Consider the following 25,812-nt stretch of genomic DNA (forward strand, 5'->3'; position numbering starts at 1 on the left):
GAACTGACTCTTGAGCCCTTCAAAAGAAAGTTAAAAACATGACTCTTTGAATAAAGCCCAGTTGATTCCTCGGTTCTCTCCCCTAGCTCTTTCTGCGCTTATATGTTTCTTGTTGTCTAGTCTCGTCTGCGCCATCATGCCCACGGGTTCATTGCTGCGCAGTACAAATGCAGTAAAGTAAAGTAAAGTCACAGGTTTCGATACTGTAGGGCATGACATACTCCTTAGCAGGTTTCATTTCCAGGCATTGCTGGCAAAGTTATTTCCAGGATCACATCCATTGTTTCATGTAATTCACAGCTCCTTCCGTTCCCCTCTTTTGTGTAAACTTTATGTTCAGCCTCTTGCTTCCCTTATTGCTTCCTTCAATTTCACATGTTATGCTTACAGTGATGACGCCTAGCTTCTTGTCCGCCTTGAAGGGAACATGGCTGCCACATCCTCTGAGTGTAAGTCTTGCCCATCTTCTATCTCTTCAGGCTGAAAAGAGGTTTTTGTTGTCAGTGGATCTACCCATGCTTGCTGTCTCGACTTTGGCCCTTAGGGCTTGGGCCCCATCCCACTCTGGTTCCTACTGTGAAAAACTTGGGATTCAAATTTGAGGACTCACTCGTTTCACCTCAACTTGCTCAAGTGGTGTATTGCTGGTACTATTTATGTCCTCTGCACCAAATTGTTTCTCATCTTCCGCTTCCGCCGCCTCGCCAGGTAGAGCCCTGCACGCCAACCTGCAGTTAAGTCCCGACCTTTTGGCCTGTAGCCCCCAAAGGACCCTCCCCTTAAACTTAACTTTACCCCTGTCCGGCCCTTAAGTTTAATTATTTAATTTTGACCCCCACTGCCCTTATTTTAATTAAATAATTCAGACCCTTCTGCCCTTAATTTAATAAATTCGACCCCTCTGTTTTTAATTTAATTAATACTGGAACCACCCTTAATTTTAATCAATTAACCCCATATACCATAATTTAATCGAATTTAACTCCAAAAAAATAGAGAAAAGGGAGAGAAAAAAAGACCCCACTCCCGATTCTCGTCCCCATTTTCCAAACCTTCACCCCAACCATTGATTGGTGCTGCTGGGGGTCACTTGCCCTACCAGCAACAACAAGATGAAAAAAAGAAAAGTACCAAACAAGGTAAGAGGAAGCTATTTAATTTCCCGCCTCCTTGCCAGTTAAATCCCTGCATGCCAAACTGCAGGTAAGTCCAGGTCTTTTTGCCTGTAACCCTGCCAAAGCCCCCTGCACTTAAACTGAATTCCACCCCGGCCCATGCCCGTTTAATTCATTTATCCCAAGCCCCTGCCCTTAATTATTTAATGCCAACATTTTGACACCCAGGTTCTTAGCCTTAGTTACACGGTGAGTGTTAGGCGGAAACCTGTGCAGTTCCCTCTGGGACCACTGCAAAAGATTTAGGACCACAGGCGTTGGCGGTGAACCCACTTGGTAGCAGTCTGCACCACACAGATTCACGTGGTAGCTGTGGCTGAGCAGTCAGACTTCTCTCAAGAAAAGTTGAGCAGCATGTGGAGTATACAAGATAGGACAATTCTTCACAGCAAGACAAGCAAACACGCAACAAGGCTTAGTGTAAAGATATTAAGGCATTTTATTTATAACAGAACATCTATGGAAAACACTAAGGCAAATCACGGCAAATAAATCAAACACAATTACTCTACGAAGTAGACGATCAATCCCCCTAGCAATATCGACAACTCTAGGCTCTACCGGTACCACTTATTTTCAGACAGAGGTGTATACCTCAACCCAGATGAAACTCGAATATTAGTTAGGACGGGAGAGAAAAAGATAGGCAGGTCATGAAGTCAACACAGTTCAATCCTATCGGATAAAAGGCGACCCAACGGAACGGAGAGGATTAAGACACCTCGCTCGAACCGATCGAAAGGGAAGCCAGGCGGACACGGTACCTTGTTGTGGAGGGCAGCTCCGGCGGGGGCAGTTGTTCCTGGTGGTGGATGCACGTCGGGTCTTTGCCAAGAGTAGAGATGATCTCGTCGTCGAAGAAAATGAAGTCCGGTGCACCACCAGGGAAGAGACCAGCCGCGGAGTGCTCCGCCACAAGGCACCACCTTTTGGTCGCGGTACAGGGGTAGTGGCTATCCGGTTGCCGGGGTGCTCTGCACGAGCAATTCGACCACTGCGTCCTGAGGCGAATAAAAAGCAAAGAGGACTGGTTGTTCCCACCGGCCAGGGGAAGAGACTCTCCGGCAGGGAGATCTCCTCTGTCGTCGGGAAGTGGTGAGTCGGTTCCGCAAGGCTCCACCGGAGGTGTCGTCGTGCAGGTCGGCTCAGCGTTATCCTCGTCAGATTCTTAGGTCCTGTGGCGACTTCTGAAGATCCAGCCCCAAAAGCCCTGCTTTTATGCAGAAAACCCCCATTCATTCAGCCTAGCTGTCAATCAACACAACGCTCACCACTTGGGCCAATCACTCCAGAGTGCGACCTGAGTTGGCAAGGCAACTCGGTCCAGGGTGCCTAAACCCCCTCCCACACCCCTGAGGTAACCCAGACAGAATGGCACCACTTTGGAGGGTCTCTGTACAGAGGCCCGCCAAAAGTGGAACAAAGGGCTCAACCTTTGGTTTAGGAGTCACAGAGATGAACACAGACGCCATTTTACAAACCGAGTTCTGGCAGAAAATACCATCCGATAAACTTATTTAAGATAAGTAGATCGGTGGTATGGTAGAGATTAACGAGAAAAAGTATCAATCTCCAACAATGGGACGAATCCCATAGGGTTATGCTCGGGGTCGAACATAACAAGTAGTTTCCACTGCCACCAGCAAAACTCGACGAGGGGGGACGGGACAGTGCCCCCTCGAGTAACAAGGCTAGGAGTAATCGAATTACCCCTACTAGTACGTCCACAATAAGATGGTTTGTACTAGTCCTGTTAGTAAATTTAGGTCTAGTAAAGCCAATGGTGACTTTACATGCCCGGGGAGACAGTAGTCAGTCCCCGGGTATGGAGTCTATGGTGGGGGTCCGCTAGGACGCCCCAGTGTTACGGCACGTAGGGTGCGGTGTAACACACATAGAAAAACATATGAGACCCTATGGAGTAAAAGACCCCATAGCCCATCGAACACATTGACATCTCAAAGGAATTACACACACATACATGTCCAAGAGTGGGAGAAAAGAGTCTCACTCTTGGCGGGATGGAAAAAAACAAATTCCAGAAATCCAGCAAAGCTGCTGGGGGACTCACTAGGTTAGGAAATTCAGCCTAAACAGAGAATTCTCCCTAACAGTGAGGAAAAGGACCTAAGGAGGGGGGCCAATAGTCTGATGCCCAGGAGTGGATGGCTGACCACGGACCCACAACTAGCACCAGTTTTTCCGCCATTCAGTTTTAGACAATTTAGGCTCATCTAATCTCCTACTGCTTTAAGACAGTCTCTAAGCGTGGCTGCCCCAGATGGGTTTTCCTAACTCAGAGGAACAATAATCTGGGTATAGACCGCAAAAATATGGCAGCGCAAGCCATAGCACTGGATCAGATGGACGAGGGGCTGAACATATAAAATTCAAGAGGATAGGAGAAAAAGCCGATCCCTGGGGGACACCACATGACAAATGTAAGGAAGGTATGGTATCAAACAGTGAAGCCAGACACAAGTGAACACAGTTCAAGGGTGTTTATTGAACTTTCAAATGGGTTGGTTAAATGCCTATCTAAACCCAAATTTAATATGGGAGCAAGCTACGACCATCAAATAATAATAACGCAGTCCTAGTGGAGTTGCTTCGAATAAAAGGGCCTATACTAGTAAACCTATTGCCAATCCTTATCTTTAAATACAAATGGTGCGGGACATAAATGTATGCAAAACGAAAAGTGCTCAAGAAATTATGTCAGGATAGTTGAGCAGTTGGCTTCCCTTCCGCACGTTTTCAGCACGGGGCAAGGCGACACACTCAAGCTTCGAACACACTATGGCTTTTTGGCAACGAGGATGCAGTTCAGCAGATAAGTACCTGGGCTTTCTGCGCCAAAGTCGCTTTACCAAACAAAGTCTCTTATTGCAGAGGGCCTGGTACTCCAGACAAGCACCAAAGCTCCTTCGTTCTCAGCATTTCACATTTACACATTCTCACGTTTGCTGTTCACCATGAGTATCCTTTTGACGGGCTCAGACTCCCTTAAACACAATATTCACAAGTGGTCACCCTCCTCCGGGCTCGGAACACGGGCCTCCCTCGATCAGGCTCAGACACCTGTTACACAATGTTCACAAATACACAATGTTCACGAGTGGTCTCCCTCCTTGGGGCTCGGACCACGTAATCTCTCTTACTTTCCTCTTTTTATCAAAAATTGAAGACTTTCGAATGTGTGATGTTCTTTTGTTTAAACCGTTGCAGGTCCACGTCGATTCGTTTCACTCATTACTTTTTGTCTTTCTCTTCAATTTCACTTCTGCCACCTCTTGGATAGACAGAGACCTTCGATTGAGCACAGAGACCTTCGACTGAGCACACTCGTGGTGCCGGACCACTCTATTACTTGTTTCCTATCTTCTTCCAATAAGGTTCACATATTCATCAGCATTTGGTCTTTACTCGCATCTCTCATCACACGTGTTAATAACCTTCTCGCTTGCGCTCTTCATACAATGTTGACGCTTGCAACCTTGACTTCAACATAGACCAGTCTCGTATCGGTCTCCCCAACTCAACGGCTGTGTTGATCTCTCTGGTGCCGCTTTGATCATGGAGCCACGACGGCTGCTGCTTCTCCCTGACTCAATCAGTCATGTAGGAGGGCCTTGGATATCTCCGACACACAATGCAGGATTGTTCAGTCTGGTTTCCTGGCCTTACGCTTTCCAATATGAAGGGTTCTGGAAAGTAGCAGTTTCTTGTTGGAAAGGTCAAGGTTCTTGGTTTGCAGTCTTTCTGCCTCTGTTCACCTGCCAACTGGCAAGTACTGTTCCTTTGTGTGTTTGCCTTGTGTGCCGCCTTTTATCCGTGTGGGGAAGCTTAATGGTAGTCAGGTTTGAATGATTGTCCATAGCTGCCTGACTTTGCCTGACCATAGGAAAAGGGCACGTCAGGTACACTGCTCGGGTGTTAGTCTGTTTTCTCCCAGAGCGGGCAGTCTGTTTGAAAGTGTTTGCAAAGGGAGGGGGGTATAGTTCCTAAGTATCCTACCTGGTAAGATGGGCCAAAGGTGTTAACAGGGAATGGGATACTGTGTCTCGCCATCTGGTGTCCCACCCCCCGAAGACCCCTCACCCAGTTGATCCTCCTGCACTGGTCCACCCCCAGGTACTGGAACCAAAAGCGATGGCCGTGTCCTGGCCACCTGCATGACAGATCTCCAGGAACTAGCGGGTGAGATATCTCCTGGTTTTTCTCACAAAGCCTGAGAAGATGACTTAAATGGCTGTAGTGCCAGGACTTAGGTGCGGTCAGTTAAAAAAGACCTGAACCAATCCAGTACCAGGTCAGCCAACAACAACCTATGAAGCAGAATAGTGTGATCAATGGTGTCGAAGGTGGCCGACGGGTCTAGTAGGATCAGGACACTACCCCCACCCTGATCAGTTAACCTCGCCAAGTCATCCGTGACTGATACCAGAACTTGTTTCAGCCCCTCGACCAGGCCTAAAGCTCGACTGGAATGGATTGAAAACAGAGGAGCTTTCCAAAAAAATCCCCTCATTTAATTAATTCCCCTTTGCCCTTCATTTATTTAATTCTGACCTCCCCAGCCCTTTAATTTAAAACTGACCCCCTACCCTTAAGTTTAATCAATGGGCCCCTTATCCTGTAACTTTATGGAATTTAACCCTAAAAACGATGGGAAAAGGGGAAAAAAGACCCCCACTCCCAATTCCCATCTCCATTCTGAGACCCTCCTCCAAACTTTCCCCACAATCCCCGATTGGTACTGTGTGGGGTCACGTGACCCAACCAGTACTCTGACTGGAACCTCCCAGGGAAGCCGGGGAAGGGTAATTCCTGTTGGCCTGTACACCTGGCGACCTCCCCTGCAGCCCCCCTTATTCAGAGGACTACAGAAAAGAAGGTAAGGGACTTCACAATATAATTCAAACCAATTTGTCTGCAGCTGCTTTTGAACTTATCCACGCTAAAATTGTATTCAACGCGACGTTTGTATTTAACCCCACTAGAATGGTAAAGATTTAGTTAATGCTGCTTTTGAATTTAGCCACACTAGAACTATATACTGATTTGGCAGCCACTGATTTTACATTTAGCTACACTAGAAATGTACTGATTTGGCATCTGCTGTGTTTGAATTTATCCACACTAGAATTGTACTGATTTAGTTGTTTAGATTTAGTTCAGACGTATGCCTCTAATAACCATACACCTGCCTGGACCAAAGCAAACACGGGACAATAAAGAATGAAGAACCAACTCTAAAACTACTGAACACCCACAGATCACCCGAAAGCAACTAATCACACCCCCTTCTCTTTTCCACACCCTCACACCTCTCAAGTACAACACAAGCCCAGCGGGCTAGTGAAATCACCCACCAAAACACACAAAACACAGATCCCTCTCTAATCATACTACAAACCCAATACCAGCAGACAACAAACAACTCAGACACAGGATGCCACCGTTACAGACACAAGCCCAGTGCAGATAACAAAACACACCTAGAAAGATCACACACAGATGCCATTTTCTCCTAGTTCTGCACGCGTCAACAGATGAGCACAACCTGCGTCATATCCCTCCCTCCCTCACTAACCAACCCTGTCCACTTTTCTTACAGAGCCATGCGAGCGCATGGAGAGCATGCAATGGGCAGCAGTGTGCTTTATAAATCAACATAACAGAACATCTTTCCTACTCTGCCCAAGTCTCAGCTTAGTCTACTTTAAAACAGCCTCCACTTGAATGCTCTAATTCTCTCTAACTTACTCTTCCTTCTATTTAGTTTCAACATCTTTTTTTTCTCCAAAACTCTGCAGCCTGATTGGTTTTTGGTCTTTAACATTCTTTGCAGATTTCTAGCATTTCATCAAAACCACTGATCACCCATTAAGCACTGGAAGCAGTTTAAAACTGTGTATTGTCTTCCAGTGTCTCTTGGGTACCCCCAGTCATATATTGATTTCTAAAGGAATAAACTCCTACTTCCCTGGTAGAAAACTCGGCTCTTCCCAACTCAGGCTACTTGTAGTCCCAAATTTCAGTTTTTGCACCAGGGTAACTGCTCTTTTTCAGTTTTGGATCCCTCCCTTTGGAACAACCTTCCACTGAAACTGAGGCTTTGCTCTTCTTTCATGATTTTACAGCGTAAACTAAGACTTGGCTGTTCACTCAGGCTTTTGTCTGATAGTATAGTTTCCCTTCGGGGTAGAACCAGGAACCACTTTATGGTATGCATGCAGCTTACAATGCTATTGAATAGAACGAGAAATGCTAGCGGATCCAAAAAACGCCTAAAGCTTTTTAATCTGTGAAAAAGTAAGAGGCCTCAATTAGGACAAGCATAGTTTAAAAAGCACATGTGTACAATCCTATTAGCCGTGTTTTGTAAATATTTGCTTTTTTAACCGAGAGGCTGATAAGGCACTCTCAATGGGCAAGTAGCACTATTAATGGCACAGGTTCACTTGCCAACTCAAGCACTGTGAACGTGACAATGTTATTAGTTTGATGCAATTCCTTCTTTAATTCTAGTGAAATGAGTGGACATTACTGAAATGGCATAGTAGCAATTAAGAACATTTTTCTCTTACCAGTGAGTATGATGGTTTTTTGACATGACAGGCTGCTCAGGGCAGATGCGGTCTTAATAGTGCTATTCTTTAGCCGATGCCCTTCATCACATATCACCAGGTTAAACTCTATACTCTGGGTTTGCTCCAGTGAACGCAGCAGCATTTCGTAGCTGATGATAAGGACTGAGTAAAGTGGAGAAAGGATGAACTCTTCTATCTTGTGATCCTAAGAAGAAAGTAAGACCGCTTGTCAGACCATATACTATGCTGAACTAGAAGAAAGGGTAAATGTGAAGAATAATTAACATCACAAACCCAGTTGATACAATTCTGTGTGGTATTGTAACTACATAACTATATCAAAAGAATCAACAAACACTTTCTCATCAGTATTTTTCATTCTCATTAAGTTCAAGTGATACACTTCTAACAGCACACACTGAAAGACATTGCCAATTAAAAACGCCATCCTCCATTATAAGTAAAGCATAATATCCAATGTTTAGGTGAGACCATTTTGATGTAAAGATATGAGTAGAAGACAAGGAGTGAAGAACATCAACCTATGACTCTCTTCATGTATGTTTAGAGGAATATCTGTGTTCATCAATCTTGACATAAGGGTTTAAGAACATCGCCCCATTTGAAGAGGATCTAATTTCGACAAATTCAGAATCAACCAACATTAGCTGACGGTGGGTCAAGGGCAGCCATTGTCCGCTTGTGCATTGATGTTTGGTGGTAATTGACTCCTACAGCTCCCACAAAGCCTGTTCAAGGAGGCTAGAAGGCCTCCACAACACTCTGGAAACACACCCAGATAGGAGGGAAGACAACGATGAGATAGAAGAGCAATCAGTGGAAAATACTAAAGAATGTGCTTGTGAACCCTTGCAGGGTTTAAAGGAAGATCCTAAATATGTTTTTCAGAAAGAGCTTCTGGCACTTCGTACTGACCTACCGGCAGTAATAAGCAAAAGCAAGAGGATACAACTATTTTGTGGGAACACATGGAGCAGAATAACAAGGCCATCTCTATGCTTGAAAATAAAATCCACCCAATGATCATGGAATTAATGTGGCTCAAAGACTCCACCGAAGCATTACAACATAAGTACAAAGAGATGGAAAATAGAGCCAGGTGAGAAAACCTTTGCATTCACTTTCTAAAAGAAGGAGCAGGGGACATACAAAGCTGTGTCCTGGAACTGTTCCACTTGAAAATGAAAGACTTCCCCATTTTATGAATACAAATTGACAAAAGTACAACAAATAGACCCTTTGGCATCGAACAAGTATCCCCCACTTCAGGACACAGTTATAAAGTTGCATGATTTAACAGTGAAAACACCATCTTAAATGTGTCCTGGAAAAGGGGCCAAATCGTCTTCCTTTGTAGCAGAATGCAAGATTTTCAAGAGTTGGCCCAAGCCACATCAACAAGACAATCAAAGAAACCCATGATGGAAGATCTGCATAAGCGTCAAGTTAGATATAAATGGGGACATCCATTTGGGCTCTTAACTCTTGTAGGGGCACCGGCATAAATGTTACCACAATAGTGTTGTGGATTTATGAATTTGCCAGTGTATTGTATTTCATAGAGCCTTATATTAGAAGCTAACCCTCCATATTATAACAGTGTTTGTACAGAACTTACTTTATTGCATACAATGCATGCGCCATTTTTACAAAAATCGAAAAATTTACAAAAAGGAATATACACATTTCTAAAATCCAAAATATTCCTGAAAGTGCCATGGAAAATCCCACCAAACCAAGAATGAATCAAATAATCATACAATCATGTGAGTAAACAAATTCATTAAATTCAACAACCATCTAAATATTCATGCTTACAGAATGGTATCTTATGACTCGATATCCACAATACACTGTAATTTAATTCCATCAATCATTGACGAGTCCTATGTATATCCACCAAATTAAACAGACAGCAAACAATCCTATGCATATTGACCACATACGTACATTCAGGGCTTGCAAAGTCTACTAGCTGACTAGCATTGGCGAGTAGTTTTTATGAAGGCTGAACACCATTTACAGGATACTCTACCTTGCTGGCGAGTATGGGGATGTTAGAAATTATTTTGAATTTACTGCAAACACACTTTGTTTGCAGTAACTGGCAAATGCAAGTTTCACTTTTCATACTTGGCAACACTGCACCAAATATGAAGTGTGCTTATGGTGACATGCACCATTTTGCAAAAAACATTGGCAAATATGTTGTCACCAGTCACCTTGGGGCAAGTGCATTTCTCTTAGGTCGAGTATGTAAACTAAGGAAGTTGCCCTGCAGGTCTAGTGGGATTTTTAATAGTTTGCAAGGCCTGACATGTTTCTATCAACTAAACTCTCTAATTGCTTAAGCATCCATCAGAGGTTACTTAAATTAATTATGCAATCCTTTTAGGGGAATAATACTCAAATACAACATATCCATTATGCCTTTAATATACTCCCATTTCTGCCCACAGTCTTGATTGTTGTATGTGTCTTGTTCAATATCACTTGTGTATTATCATTTAGGACTTTTTCTAGAGTTCCTTTAGTTCACAGTGTGGCACGAAAACCTCATGTAATTCTTGTCCGTGATGTGCAATACAAGTTGCAATTTCTAATGTTGCTGTAAGGATAAAAAGACACTATCATTCATAATGTTTGAAAACCTCCATACCATTGTTTTGTTTGGGTAGTGGCCACATTTCCATACAAAACTGTGACTATTGAGGTCCTATAGTTAGCATTCACATTCAATAAATCTTGCTGTCATTGAGTTTACAGCATATATGGGTCATCTTTATATGAATATTCTGTTCGATATGAAACAAAAGGTGTATGTTTCTGAAAAAGTTAACAAAAGTTTTTGGAAAAGAAACATAGTAATCAATTCTGGAGGTCAGAAGAGAAGATTTCCCTCACCAGAAGATCAGACTTGCAACAGCACCTGAAAATCCATATGCTCATTTGCATTTTTCGTTCTTTTTTGCAACTATCCATCATTCCAAATTCCCAATGACAGAAAAAATAAATGTCATTACTAAACTTTACAGACTGTGCTGTATGCAGAAAACGCTGAATTACAATTGTAATGTCCTCCTGTAAATACCCACAATAACATGTATATCATTATCTTCAGAACCCATAAAAAGTGAGTAAATAAGATATCGACATCAGAAATCTTGGGTGTCCAAGATCAAACAGTTGGCTTCCATTGTCGAGCATGAGGCAAACTGAGATAACAGCAACATTGCACTATTGAAAAATTGGTAACGCATTTTGTCACACCGTATGCAAGCCAGGAAGCCTCATCAAGCTTGAGGGATACTGAAGTAACATTGAAAATTGCACCATTTAAAATTTAAACTTAAGAATATATTTGCTAATGGTCACATTTGTGGGGAAACATTTCAAGTTGCAAGCTACTTGCCAGCTATAAAAATTCACTGGCCACCTCATTTCTAAACATAGACACAGCATCACATGTCTTAATCACCAAGAGTCAATTAACACTAGCCAATGGCTAGCGGCTAATGCACATTTCTCACCCTGGTCACATTGCATGCCAGCCAGTAGACCTAAGGAGCTGTACTGAAATTACTACATGTTCCTGACACTACATACAGCCTACAAAACACATTATGGTATGGATTCTTAATATGCCTTTCCCAGCAATGCAAGAAATGTGAAATGTTTCCAGTGGATACTGGTCATGTGTTTTCCCTGATGCCAGATGTATGGCCCTTTGGATAAAGTGGTCATTCCAGGTCTACAATTCCATGCATACTGTCCCTTCACCCAATGAAATATTTACCCTAAAAATGCTTTCTTTTTAGGCTATGCGAAATAACTGTCCAGCATGTGTTTCTTTGTTACTCATTTCACTCTATACAACATAATGAAGAGGTTTGTGGGACCTCGAAAGCTAATGCAATGAACAATCTGCATAACATTTTCAGTTCGTCCAATACGAGGGATCAGAACTTGCCTATTGTGTGTTCAATAGTAGGGACAATGTTTTTGTTGTTGTAGATTTCACATCTATTTTAATGGGACCCCCAGCATATATATGATATTGACTTAATTTTGTGCAGTAAGGTAATTTGAAACTCACGCCCTTGCTTAACACATTTAATTTTGTGGATGCAAGTGAGTCTTTAAAGCTACCAGTTCAGGGAGAGACTGACTGTCCCCCATATAAGTCAATGTTGTTTCACTACTATCTCCCGTATGGATACTAGTGTAAGGGGACCCCTGTTTCCTTTTCTTATGGCTATATAGTTGTTTTCCCCATACAGAATGAAGCCCTGACAGGCAGGTCACAGTGGTACCTTTAATTTACACGTTTTGGGTGCACTGCTGTGCACCTTTTATTTTTTCTTGCACAGCAGCCTTTTGTTAATTAAAGTTCTCACGATGCCTGGCCATGATGCTTAAGCCCCATCTTGCTGCTCACTGTCCCTTTGGCCATCTTCCTCCTCAGGAAGGGGTAGGAAATGGCCATGTATGGTCACTCTCTCTGCTAGCTCTGACTATAATTTGTATTTGTATTTTATTGAACGTATATAGCCCTTTACTCCAAAGTGCTTATAATCAGGGAAGAAGCCTTTTTTCATCCAACGTACAGCCCAATAAACAGCCAAATATTGTAGGAGGTGGAAGGCTATGCCGGAGCTGGCTGGCCATGATTGGACAGCCATTCAGAGTATGAATATTGGAGGTTCCCTGGTAGTTCGTCTATGATACGCCCAGCCCAAGATTCTGTCTATCAGGAGAAGATCTGTAGGCATTCCTACAGTGGACCACTGCAACCAAGGACCTGAAACACAAAAAGCTGCAGAGGAACACTTTGAAGACTGATGCTGGGTCAACGATTGCCGACGCCATCAAGCGCAAGGTAAAGTTTTGCGCTGTCATTTATAGGACAGACCTTACACTGTGTGTCTCTCCCTCGAACTGGTGAGCCTATCAAATTCTGCGTCACTGTGTTCTTTCTCCTGGAGCTCAGCTAAGATGTCGGCCTGTGGCTGGCACTCATCATCCAGAGTGAGGACGCTTCCTGTTGAAACGTAGTGCTATTAAACTTGCAGCAAACCCTTGGCACTAGATATCGTACCTCTGCTGCTTCTCTTTGACAAAGAAGAGGAGCTTTGCCGGAACTCGATGAACTTTGTCTTTGAACCTGCAGATCCCTGGCTGTCCCTTCATCTGCTCATCTTACCTGTGGCATCCTACTGGCCTTTCATTATCCTGGGGTCAGAGACTATTTTCTCTCTTCAGCCCGGGTCCTGCCATGTGATTTTTGGAATTGCTAGTTTGTTGATACTGTCATACTTGTCAAAAGAAGAAGACCCTGCACCCATGACTCCAGGACCCCCAACACTGCACTCTAAAGTGCGAGAAGTTCCCCCTGTTCCCCACTGGCAATTTCCCCTCTCGACATAGGACACCTAGCTTTGGGATATTATAAAAAGTATAACTATGAACTGTAGGGGGCGTGGCCAGGAAGCCATGTGAAAAGACGTGTCCATACGGGGGCTCCTGCAGATCCGCACATTATCCGACTGAAAACCGTGCAAGGACTGATGCAATTATGCTGTGACAAAGAGGATCGTTTACACGAAGCTTGGGTGCACGTGTGGATACATTTTGGCACGGACCCGTACTGCAAGAACGCTGCTGGAAGCTAAGGGAAAATCTCGAGGTGAGAGCGTAACGAAGAAGAAGATGGCCGCCGCATAATCAAGGAACAAAGGAGAGGCTGGCCTGGGCGCCTGGCGACTTGTCTCCCCGCGCGATTGCAGTGGAGGTGCGCGGCATTGGAGGAGCATGGATCGGGTGTGCTACAAACATTAAGGGCACCCGACACCCAGTCCGAGACCCGCAATGTGTGCAGCCTCTGCGGTGAAGCGGCTCCGTGCGACGCGGCCCCGAGGCCCGGGAGTCGCTGAAGCAGCCTGGTGCAGGAGCATCAGGATCAGAAGGTATGCAGCCTGCACGAGCGAGCGGCTCCGGCCGCGGCGGCTTCAAAGCCCGATTCACCGCTGCGAAGAACAGCGCGTAACTGAAGGGGAGCCGGGCCTGGTTAGAGATACATTGTATCTCGTGTTACGGAGGATCGGCCGCGGGAGCAGCAGTGCGGCCAGTGGACAGCTGGGGCATTGAGCCCTGACAATAACGCGGATGTCTTCCTGGAAGGCTACAAATGTAGCGAGCGCTCCGAACACGGAGTGAGACCCCTGATATTTTGTAGCCCAAGCGCCGGGGCTTTCAATAAGCATACAGCTGAGGTGAGAGCCTGCAGTACAATATTGGATTGTGGAACTGTTGGCAGGCGAGGGAAAAAAGTGCAGTTAAAGATCCCAGAGGTTGCTGAAAACACACATGGGCACTTCTGAAAGTGCTGGGAGCGCCCTCAGAACTTTTCAAAAGAAGGAGAAGCGCAGTTGCACCCATTATTGGGCTGTGAGAGTTGGAGAAAGAAGATAGAATGGCCAGAGGGGCCAGGGAACAAAGGAGCCTCGTGACAGAAATGCAACGGTAGCGAAGGGAAAGCAAAAAAGTTCACTGGGACACCCTGCTGCAGATCCAAGCGCGGACAGGAGGCTGCCTCTGACGGGAGAAATGTCTAATAAGCCCCTGAGAGCGAAGGGTAAACAGCCCACGCTGGACGAATACGCCAGGACACCGACTGGCCCGGATGAAGCCAGAAGTAAAGACAAACCCCCAGCAGGGGAAATGGCCGCGGGGGGCACGAATCAGGAGGTCCTTGCGGCGATCGCGGATCTAAAGGTGGCCTGGGAGACCAAGCTCCAGTTGGCTGCGATGGAATTGAAGACGGCAATGGAACTCCAGGTCGGGGCGGTGCAGGAAGACGTGAACCTCCTCAGGCAGGACGTGAGGACTCTGGTGGAGCGCACAGAGACTCTGGAGAAAGAGATGGGCCCTACTGCGGCAGACTGCGCTGCGCAGAAGCGAGAGCTCAATGCCCTGGTGCAACGTGTGGGCAACTTGGAGAGTAGGGCGGAGGAGGCGGAAGGACGCGCCCGGAGGAACAACATTCGCATTGTTGGACTGCCAGAGGGAGCTGAGGGTCACAACCCTACGGAGTTCGTGGAAAATATGCTGCTGCAGGAGATCACTGGGGGAACCCTGTCTCAGGGATTTGCAGTGGAAAGAGCGCACAGGGCCTTAACGAGAAAGCCGCCGCCGGGAAATCCGCCCAGGCCAATGATCGCCAAGATCCTCAACTACCGGGACCGGGAAAGAATCCTTGAACACTTCCGCAAAGGGGCAACAATACAACGAGGAGCGGCGAACATAACTGCCTACCCTGATTATACCCTGCAGGTACAGCGAAGCCATATGAACTTTGGATCGGTCAAGAGGAGATTGCGGGAAGCTGGGTACAAATACATGCTGCTCTACCCGGCCAAGCTAAAGGTTTTTTATAAGAGCAAGATGCTGTTCTTCGACACCCCGGAGGATGCTATAGGGTGGCTGGATGTGCAGAGCTGCCCTCAAGAGTCAGATATCCAGAAGGCAGACGGAGCAGGATGAGATAAGTAAAGCTGCGGGTCTGGTTGGGCTGCGGACTGTGGGACTTGATTATAGTCATTGAAGCAGTTGGAGAGCAGGTACGCGCAAGTTGGTAGGAAACATGATCCGTGAGCACGGATACTGCTGGGAGAGGAAGGAGCCTCCAGGGGCCGATCTTTATATCCCCATTTAGAGTTTAGTTTGGTCACTGATAGTGAGGTGACACCCTGTCGGGTTCTCAAATTGGGCTTCCAAGGGAGAACCAAACGCGGGGATGCCTGAGATCCAGGGATGGAGCTGGGCAGTTGGTTGGGTTGGGGTTTTGGGGTGTTTAAGTTTAAAAATGAGCCTTGGGGGAAGAACTAAAATCAGGAATCTGTTTGGTGTGGGGGGGGGGCTGCTTGGAAGGGGGAAGGGGAGCTATTGATGAACCATGGGGGACCTTAGGATATTAACATGGAATGTTAGAGGGCTCAACAGTTATTTGAAGCGGAACAAGGTTATGCTGTATCTGAAGCGACAGAAGATAGACGTTGCCTTGCTACAGGAGACGCATCTGACGCGAGAGAAAATGGAGTTCGTGGGGAGGAAATGGAAAGGGACAACGGTGGGTTCGTCGTACTCTGCTTATGCAAGAGGAGTACTTGTCTGGGTGGCGCCACATGTCCCTTTTAAGTTGACTGAAGAAGTTGTGGAGGCGGATGGGAGGTTGGTTATAGCAAGGGGGCTGATAGAGAACAAAGAAGTATGCATTGTAAATACATACGCCCCCAACCAAAACACGGCGACATACTTTAGAACGCTGTGTACCAAGCTCAGTGCGTGTGTGGGGGGTGCGGTGATTTGGGGTGGGGATTTTAATTGTGTATTGAATCCTAGGGTAGACAGGTCGGATGATAAGACGGCCAAGCCCAGCCCAGCGGCTAAAGTATTGCAGACGCTGCTAGCGGACTTTGGCTTGGTAGATGTGTGGAGAGCGAAACACCCTGACGAGAGGCAATACTCGCACTATTCGGCTCCGTATCAACTACATACGAGGCTTGATTATTTCTTTGCCACTCTGGACGTAGTTGCGGAGAGTGACCATATAGACTACAAAGCAAGAGTTCTCTCTGATCACTCGCCCCTGGTCCTGAGGTGGCAGTATTGCCCCCCAAGGGCGCGCATACCAACATGGCGCCTCAGGGCGGAGGCGCTCAATGACCCAGTCTTCAGAGAAGACATAACGGATGAGATTATTGCTTACTTCGAGGTGAATACTGGTAGTGTAAAGTCGGCTGGTACTTTATGGGAGGCTTTTAAGGTTGTGATGCGGGGGATCGCCATTGCGAAGTCAAAGGGATTGATGGGTGGAGTGCTAGCTGATCTACATAGAGCTGAGATCGAGCTGGAAAGAGAGTTAGAAGGGGGCGGGGCTGATACAGAGGTTGTCTTCAAATTACAACAGAAGTGCGTAGAATACTGGGAAAGGCTCTGTAACTTGAATTATAAAAAGTATATAGAGAGACAGCATGCGGGAGGAGATAAAACGGGCCGACTCCTAGCGTGCTTGTACAAGAGCGAAACCCCGAGATCCCCGATTCGAATTGTAACCAATGAAGAGGGCGAGACGGTGGACACCCAGGAAGGTGTAAATAGGGCATTTGCAGAATACTATAAGGCATTATATGAAGATGATGAGGGGAGCAGCCAGGAGGAGATAGACGAGGTACTGGAAGATATAGGCCTGCCTAAGGTCAGTGTTCGAGGAGAGGGAGGAGCTGGATGCTCCGATCACTCTGGAGGAATTGAAAGAGATTGTAAGGCAGTTACCCACCAGCAAGGCTCCAGGTGCAGACGGGTTCCCTAGTGAATTTTATAAAGTGTATGGGGAGGAGGTGCTCCCACCCATGCTAGAAATGCTTAATGAGCAGGAACATCACTCACAACCATAGACGACTCCACCGAGTGGTCGAATGGGGGTGCAGTAATGACGGCGAAATGGCGATTGTGGCATTGGACGCAGTTAAAGCGTTCGACTCTGTTAAGTGGCCGTGGTTGTTGGCGGCCCTAGGAGGGTATGGAGTGGGGCCAGGTTATATTAGATGGGCTGAGATGTTATACAGTGAACCGCTGGCCAGGGTCTGTACGGGTGCAGTGGTGTCTGAAAGATGGCAGCTGGGCAGAGGCACTAGGCAGGGGTGCCCCTGGTCCCCGATGCTGTACATACTGGCCCTGGAGCCCTTAGCAATATACCTCAGGCAACAATATGACCCGATCGGTATTGAGGTAGGAGGGGAGCGTCACCTTATATCCTTGTATGCAGATGACTTGTTACTATATCTGAAATACCCGGAAGAAAATCTGCGGTATGTTTTGGAGGTGATGGGGAGATATGCCAGGCTGTCCGGTATAGCGGTGAACCCCCAGAAATCTGCTCTATTCCCTCTGGGTAGTGTAGGGGAGGACTGGCCGCGAGGCCCTCCTCACCTGCAGCCTTCTCCCCAGGTGAGGACCATGACTCGGTGGCCGTCCCCTCATGCCACCCGGGCCCAGGTGGAGGAGGGGTCACCCGCCGACGACATTGCCCACACATATCCGTTCCCTGCATATACCCAAATTCAGTTAGGCCTAGAAGCCATCTTGTTTAGCAAACATGGCGTGAGTTCAGCACACTGTAACGAGGCCCCCACCTTTGGAGGACCTTTCATGCATCCCTGCCGCCGCAGTAGCCCTGGTAGATCCGCTGCGAGCGCGTTCCCATGAGAAAGTCGGATATGAGCTAACCCGAGATGCTAACACTGTAACATTATTCTCATCCACAATGTAATATCGCACCCTGCATGACCTGGTCCGCGAGGCCGGGGTGACGGGAAAAAAGCTGAAGCATCACTATCTGAAGAAAGTAGAAAATAATTCAAGTATTGGTATTAACGAACTACCTCGGTTTAAACAGATCATGTAAACTGTGAATTAACCATAAAGATGTAACGTTACATGATACCACCCTAGGTCTGGACTAGTGCTGCTACAACCACAGAGAAAGATGTCGACCAAATGTATAGCCTTTACTTACTCATATATGTTTTCTTAATTACCTAAAGCAGCGAGCATCAATTTCTGTAGGCCATAACCTAGAACGACCTCGTGTAACGTTTAATGTACATAAAATAATCACATCATGTAGTAAATATAATGTTAGGTAACGAAAAGGTACTCGGACCGACTGTATTAAAGAAATGTGTAACGAAATGGAAATATATATGTGTGTTTAAATAACATCAAAATAAGGCGGAACGTTATAAAAGTTCTGCATTTAAAAGTTAGCAACGCACGAGGAAAAAACCTTTGTGAGTATATGCAAGGCCATTCTTCCTCCCACCCTGCCAAGCCTGCCAGATAAGGAAGCTAAGGCCTGTGCCGCACTCCCTCACCTCCCCCAACCAAGCTGGAGCCGCTTCAGAGAGTCAGAGGCCCCGGCACCGCACCCAAGGCCACAGCCCACCACCTGCGTTATTTACAGCACGGTAATAAACCCACGTTTTGAATCCACTGATCTACCAGCACCCTCTCGTAAAGTCCACAACCCTCCCCCCTAGACCACCCCAAGAACGACCCCCATCACTGGGACAAGACACAGAGACCCATTTATATAATAACTTCTAACGCGACAGACAGGCATGTACCAGTCGGCTCAGGCCCCAAAACTCAGCCCCTCGACCTAAAATACCGGTCAATAGGACACAGGTAAATCTCACCCTAACTGACAATCACCGGACCTCTCAAGAGGTGCATTCCTCATGCGTTGCGTTTATTGTATAAGACAAACTGCCGAGCGATTTATTGATGAACTTAGATGTCGTTTCTTGAATAACTGCAGTGTGCATGGCCTAGGGCAAACGAGTCAGGAGAGGTATTCATCTTTGTCACAGGCTGCCCCAGCATACCAACACCGCTCGGATGACCTCAAGCTGGCCTGCCAGGCCCAACCCAACCCACGAGGCTGACCAGTGACGTCCTCACGCCAAGACCAACCACGCTGCAGCAACACCTATAGTTAGTCGACGCCACCCAATCCCAATTAACTTGTGCCCCCTATAGTGTGTAGGTTCTGATGACGTTTTTTGTATTAGAAATACGCCTGTCTTTGCTATTGTCAGACAGAGCGCTCTCGGAGGTTGCAGAGTTCTTTGCATGCCCTATTCTTTGGATAAACTCCCACTTACGCTCACCCGCACTCTGTCTTGGCCTTATTCCCACTACGGGAGAGTCCCTTATTGTCTCTCATTGCGGGGAGGATCGTGCTGAAATTGGGGGCGCTTCCTTTCAGTAGCTATGTGGGAACTCCTGTAGAGAGGTTGCCGGTGTTGCAGATCCCGTGGGCAGCGAGCTCTTTCCGCTACCTTGGAATTGATGTGTATCAAACGACGGAGGAAGAACATAGGCGCAATACTGAAATAGCCATTGGGAAAATCGGGAAATGCATGAGGTTCTGGGAGAGGTTGCCCTGAGCGATGATGGGCCGAGGCGCTATGCTTAAAATGGTGGTATTACCTAGGCTTTTGAATTACTTCAACAATATCCCATACATGATACCTAAGAAGTTTTTTGTTAAGCTGCACAGTATGTGCAGGGAATTTTTGTGGCACGTTACCCGGAACAGAGTTGCATTATGGAAGTTGCAGAACTTTTACGAAAAAGGCAGTATTAAACTGCCTAATTTTCAAGTCTACTATGTAGCGGCGCAACTGCAATATGTGGCTAAGTGGCTCTCCGATGAAGAGACCCCTCAACACAGGTTGTTCGGGAGGGACTGTACCCCTTTTTACTTGCGGGAAATGATCTGGGTGGCCAGCGCAGACACGAGGGGGCGCCCTAGAATGCTGTTTTTGGGGTGGAACATGTGGCGCCGAGCCTGTCGGATGATGGGGGACCCTTTCCCGTGTGTTCCGCAGATACAGTTGGTCTCACTGGCAAAGGGAGACAGGCAGCTGAGGGTAATTATCAGGACATACTGGGAATCAATGGGACTAGTCACTTTGGGAGACATTTGCCAAGACGGGACTATTATGAAGTTTGGGGAACTGGGGGAAGTGGCGGGATTATCATATGGTAGTGCATGAGATTCGGAGCAGATGGCCTGCAACTACTTTGGCGGGGGAACCGGATGCTACTGTTGGGGTACTGTATGATATATCGGAGGGTGGGCATGAGGTTTCCAGAGTGTATGAGATGTTGATGGCTAAGGTCGGAAGGGACCTGGTGCACTTGAGATTAGAATGGGAAACAGAGATGGGAGCCCCGATGGAAGATGGGATGTGGGAACGTGCTTTGGGATATCATAAGAAGGTGTCGAGAAATGCCAGGTTCAAACAAATACAGTTATATATAACGCATAGGGCGTACATGACCCCTCTGAGAATATCAAAGTTCCGAAATATTGGGCGCTAGGCGTGCCCTAAGTGTGACGAGGAGAATGCCGACATGATACACATGATCTGGGCGTGCCCGGTAATTGAATGCTACTGGGGTGAAGTGGCACAGAAACTAGCAGGAAAGGGGGTCACACTTAAAATAGACTCGGCCTGGGCCTGCTTGCTGGGAGGGTATCCCAGAGCGCGAAAACTCAAACATGTGGGGAAACTGAGAGATTTGGCATATGTGCTTGCGAAACGAAGGATCGCCATGGGATGGAAGGAGTGTCATAAGCCGCGGATGGAGGTCTGGTGGAAGGACCTACAAAAATGGGCAGAGGCTGAAACAGTGGTGTGGCAAGAGGCTAGTAATGCAGGGGGGGATGAAGAAATGGGCTCCCTCATGGCATGGAAATTATTGATAGCTGAAATGTTTGGAGCAGTGTCGGCTCCTGCTGAATCTGAGGGCAGCGATACCCTGACACACGAAGCGGATACTGAAAGTGAAGAACAAACAGGCTCATAAGGGGGAGGGACTGGGATTGCGGTGTTTCTGTTGTTCAATGTATTTAATTATGTTTTGTTGTATTGTTGTTTGGTTTGAATAAAATGAAAATCTTTTTTAAAAAAACTATGAACTGTATTTTACTTTTGAATTAAGCCCTGCACCAAACTTGTGCAAGCAAGGAACTTTGTCCAATGCCCCAAAAGCATGCTTTGCAAATTTGGTGTTAATCCATCTTGTGTTTTACTTTATCAAAAGTGCCAACATGTAGGTATAATAAAATAGTGGTATATGTTTGGTGCCTGAGGCATGGCCTGGTGGCCACTGGCCATGGCCACCGGCTAAGAGGTTAAAGTGGGCCCTGGGCCTATCCTCTAGTGTGGCCCAATGTCTACTATGAGATGGCTAGCGGTGCCTGCTACATGAATGAAGCCCAGGCCCCCAGGGATTTTGGCCATTTGCCATGGCCACAAGCCATGATGAGTGGCCCACAGTCCCATTATTGAGGAATACTTGTTGAACCAGTGGACGGATTCGCACCAAATTGTACAAGGAGCTTCAGTCAGGTCCAGAAATCATGCTTTTGCAAATTTGGTGTAAATCCATCCCGTGTTTTACTTTGTCAAAACTGCCAAAATGTAGGTACAGAGAAATGTTGATGTAAGTTTGATATGGCCATGACCCGGACAATCTGGCCACTGGCCACCAGGTGACCAGCTATGGGGTTAAAATAGGAACTAGGCCTGGCCTCCAGAAATGCTCAATGTCTACTCTGAGATGACTAGTGGGGCCCTGCAACATGGCTGAAGCCCATGCCCCAGGGATTGTGGCCATTGGCCATGGCCGCAAGCCATGAACCGTGGGCGACGGTCCCATTATTGAGGAATAGTGACCACTGGGCTAGGCTACAGGCCATGGGCAATGTTTACTGTGGGTTGATTCATGGGGCAGACAACATGGCTGAATCTCATGGCCGGCCCAGGGAGTATGGCCAGAGGTCATGGACAGAGGCCACAGTCTTACAATTTGGCTATAGTGGCCACTGGGCTGGGTTGCAGGGCAGGTCCAATCTCTACTGTCAGTAACATTTCTGAACCCCGTAATAAGAGTCTTCCCAAGGCAGATAACGTCAAAATCATCAAAGTTGTCCAAAACGCAGCATACACCAAGCAATAGGTAACACTGTTTATTGCAGGTCCAGATGCAGATGGGAGAGCACAATTCAATCAGCACAGTGGAACAGAACTGAAAATGGGAGCTGTCGGTACCGCCTACCACGGCTGGACTTTTTATAGGTTTAAACATTATTAGCATAAAAGTTAGCTACACTGTTAAATCATCCTACGAAGCTTATTGGCTGGACTATGTCAGTTCCTTCTGGCTCCCTATACGTTACTAGCTCATGATAGGTGAAAGAAATCTTGACGCCCTCTGCACAACACCTTGCACGTGAGGTCACAAACATTCCCACAGCACTCCACAAAGACAAACATTTATGTTACGCTCACCTGGTATCCACGGGGACGCCACCCAGCCCTGGTTGGATGATTTGCACTCTCAAACCCTCTCCCGGTCCCTTGGTAAGGCCTCTGGTTAAAGATGAGTCTGCAATATAGGATAGAGCTGGATTCAATACCAGATTGTCTTTATGTTTACCCACCTCCCTTGGTCTCAACTCCTTCTTCCCCCTTGGGCCTTCTCCTCACGTTAATATTGTAAAAGGTGGATTCTCTGTCCTGCTGCTCGTGGCAGGTGCGCGTAGAGGTGGGGGGCGAGCAGCAACCAAGTACTTCACTGGTGCAAGCCCCCCTGTGGGAATCCAGGCCTGCTGCTACGCCATAGGTTTGCTGCTTTACAGTCTTTATATGCAGTTCTTATGTTCCTCTTAGTTCGAATAATAATGTCTTGCTTCTTTCCTTTTAGGTATGGAAAGGTATTTTGGTGTTGTCATGCAGTTTGAAGATGAGCATGGGCCGGTAGGCGAAAGCGCGGTGTGTGCGATGCTGTCCGGTGAGTAATGCGCGATGCGCGGCACTGTTTCGCCTTTTATATTGCTAACCTGTGTCTTTTCTCTCCTTGCAGGCTGCGATGTTCCTCGCCGAGCGCCGTAATGTTAAAGCAATGATACTGAGCAGGAGATGACTACCCAGGTAAGAATTGTGTAGCTTTCTTCATTCGGGAGGAAACGTGAGTAAACGCTTACTAATGCTGTCCTTCTTTCTCCTCTTTCCAGGTTATGGTATTCCAGGATGCATGCGGTGCCGGATGATGGAGTTCGTACCTTCAGGTGAGTGGAACTGAAGTCAGCGATGGATTGAAGACAGGATACTGTTCCAGGTAAGTTTCGTAGTGTTCTTTCTCTCTCTGCAGGTCCTTGGTTTCACATAAGATTGCATCAAAGAACTGGATACGGTGAGCGTTACGCAAAGCATGTTCTGCTGTTTGGGTGCGGTTTAAATACTCAGGTAAAGTAGTCCAGGTAAAATAGTCCCAGGCCTGCCACACCAAAAGTAGTCCAGGTAAAGTAGTCCCAGGCCTGCCACACCCAAAAGACTAGACCGCATAGCTCAGTTCCTTCCAGTACCATGCACTCTTGTCCACTGGCGGAACATGCATGCCACCCAAAAGGCATCATACTCCTCCACATTTGCAGGTGGCACTGTAAGCACCACTTGTATATCCCCCTCAGCTGCTTCAGACTGTGTGGTATTTACTTTATTACCCTCTTTTTTGCCCTCCTCCACACTTAGCTTCATTGACATTATATACCTCCTCCTTCCCTTTATACATTTGCAATGTTTTACTATGAGCTGGCCTGCGCAGAGAGCGATGAGCAGCAGGACAGTTACCTTAAACAAGTTTGCCAGCAAAATGAGGACCCAGGAGAATAAGTACCCGAACCATGTGTCTGAGGCTACAGTCTGTGTTTCCTTTGTCATCATTTCATGGAGCGTGCACATTTCCTCGATGGCCTCAGTCAGTGTTCCATCGGTGGCATCATTTGTTGGTATTACGGTGCAGCTGTTACTACCAATTTGGCGGTTAACATGTCTAAAACGTATCTATTTTGCAGTGCAATCTTACAACACAGAGTTCTTGCCTCAGTGTATTGAGCCCCTTCTCAGTCGAATTGGCCAGCTGTAAGAGCACGTAGCGGGTCACCTGCAGCCACTTTGCTTTAGTGGCTGCTTGGACCACCCGTGAGCAAGAGCGAGGTGAAGAAAACAGACACCCTTGAGGAAAGCTGAAAATGATGGGCTATACTTTCCAAACTCTGTGACGAGACCACAAACCAATGTTGTTGCTACGCTTCCTTCTGTTCACAGTGTGCCTCCGCCCCTTCTTGTGCCTGCTGTTCTTCCATCATTTTTCTTTTTAATAGTGCTGGGTTGTCATTGAACGGTATCAGGTCCGCTTGAGGCACTAGCGAGGCTAGGCTGTGGAGCGTAACGAGACAACATAGTCCCCCTAATCAGGAGGCAGCTGAGCATTTGCCTTCTTCCCAGAGGCCCACCAGTGGCCCATCACCGTTGCTGTCCTGCTCTGCAACACAGTGGTACTCATCACCCATGCGCAGCCGGCATTGGCCCCCAGATATGTTGTCCCCAGTGAGCTAAAACATACGGAAAATTGTTTAAGAGGCTTTTGTGGACTGGTTGATGTCTCATCTAACCACGTCAAAGCACGCATGTAGTTATTCCATACTGCCCTGCAAGTGTCGTTCATATTCGCTACTACATCCTCCTCAAATCCCACTAATACTTTAGCTCGACAATGTACCATTTCCCCTCCCATTTGCTGTCAGTAAAACACTGATCCCTTTATCCTCATGAAAGGTCTTGTATGGCACCACGGAATGTGATGCTCTGATGTATTTTTGCAGTGCACTCTTTTGTGATAAGTGAACAGTTGCTCTCCTTTTCCTGCACCCTCTGTTATATATTCTACTATTATGTGCTTAGTAGCCTCTTTTGTGGCCATGCTTTCCAGCTGTATATAGTTGTCGGCATATACCTTTTGCCCTTCTTCTATCCAGTGAACTGCCACAGTGCGGCCCTGAAAGAGTCCTTGTGTTCTACTGGACAGGTGCATTAAGCATCCCTCTTCTCCCACGGGTACCTCTTGCAGCAGAAAGAATGTGGGTGCCCCTGTGACGTGTGGGATGAGAGAGCACACATAACAAGTGTCATTAGCCCTCTCTCACCCCACACAGCGCATATCATCATACCATACATTGCCAGATGCTGTGTCTCGTCCACCCCCAATTGTATTGTGGAAAACATATGTATTGAATACACTACAATTTGCTCCCATATTTTTTGTCATTATTCTTTAGGGTGCTGTCAGACCCTTTGTTTATCAAAGACCAGAGAATAGTGAGAGAGAAAAACACCGGAGAAAGCCAGCACTACACACTCATTTTCTGCTTTCTTGTATTGCTACTGCTATTCCGAGGCAGATGATCTTCCCCCTCCATGGGCCTCCTGTAGCATCTGATAGCAGAGAAAAAAGTCAATGACAATTGGTGTATACTTCCCATCAAGCTGCCGTGCCCCTCTCCACTTCTCTGAGGGAGACAGTGCTGACAAATGAATCCATGG

At 46.7% G+C, this 25,812-nt stretch overlaps 1 protein-coding gene across 3 annotated transcripts in view; it reads right to left on the reverse strand.

The window, feature by feature from the left end:
• The window catches only part of RAD54B (RAD54 homolog B), a 1,336,679-nt gene that overhangs the window by 269,393 nt on the left and 1,041,474 nt on the right, over positions 1–25,812 (reverse strand). For all 3 annotated transcript variants that reach the window (XM_069621363.1, XM_069621365.1, XM_069621364.1), the window contains one exon: positions 7,769–7,976. In XM_069621363.1, the coding sequence (XP_069477464.1) occupies positions 7,769–7,976 (208 nt within the window). The remainder of the gene's footprint in view (positions 1–7,768; positions 7,977–25,812) is intronic.

Source organism: Ambystoma mexicanum, chromosome 5q (assembly GCF_040938575.1).
Source record: "Ambystoma mexicanum isolate Mex_15411 chromosome 5q, UKY_AmexF1_1, whole genome shotgun sequence".
Classification (NCBI taxonomy): Eukaryota; Metazoa; Chordata; class Amphibia; order Caudata; family Ambystomatidae; genus Ambystoma; species Ambystoma mexicanum.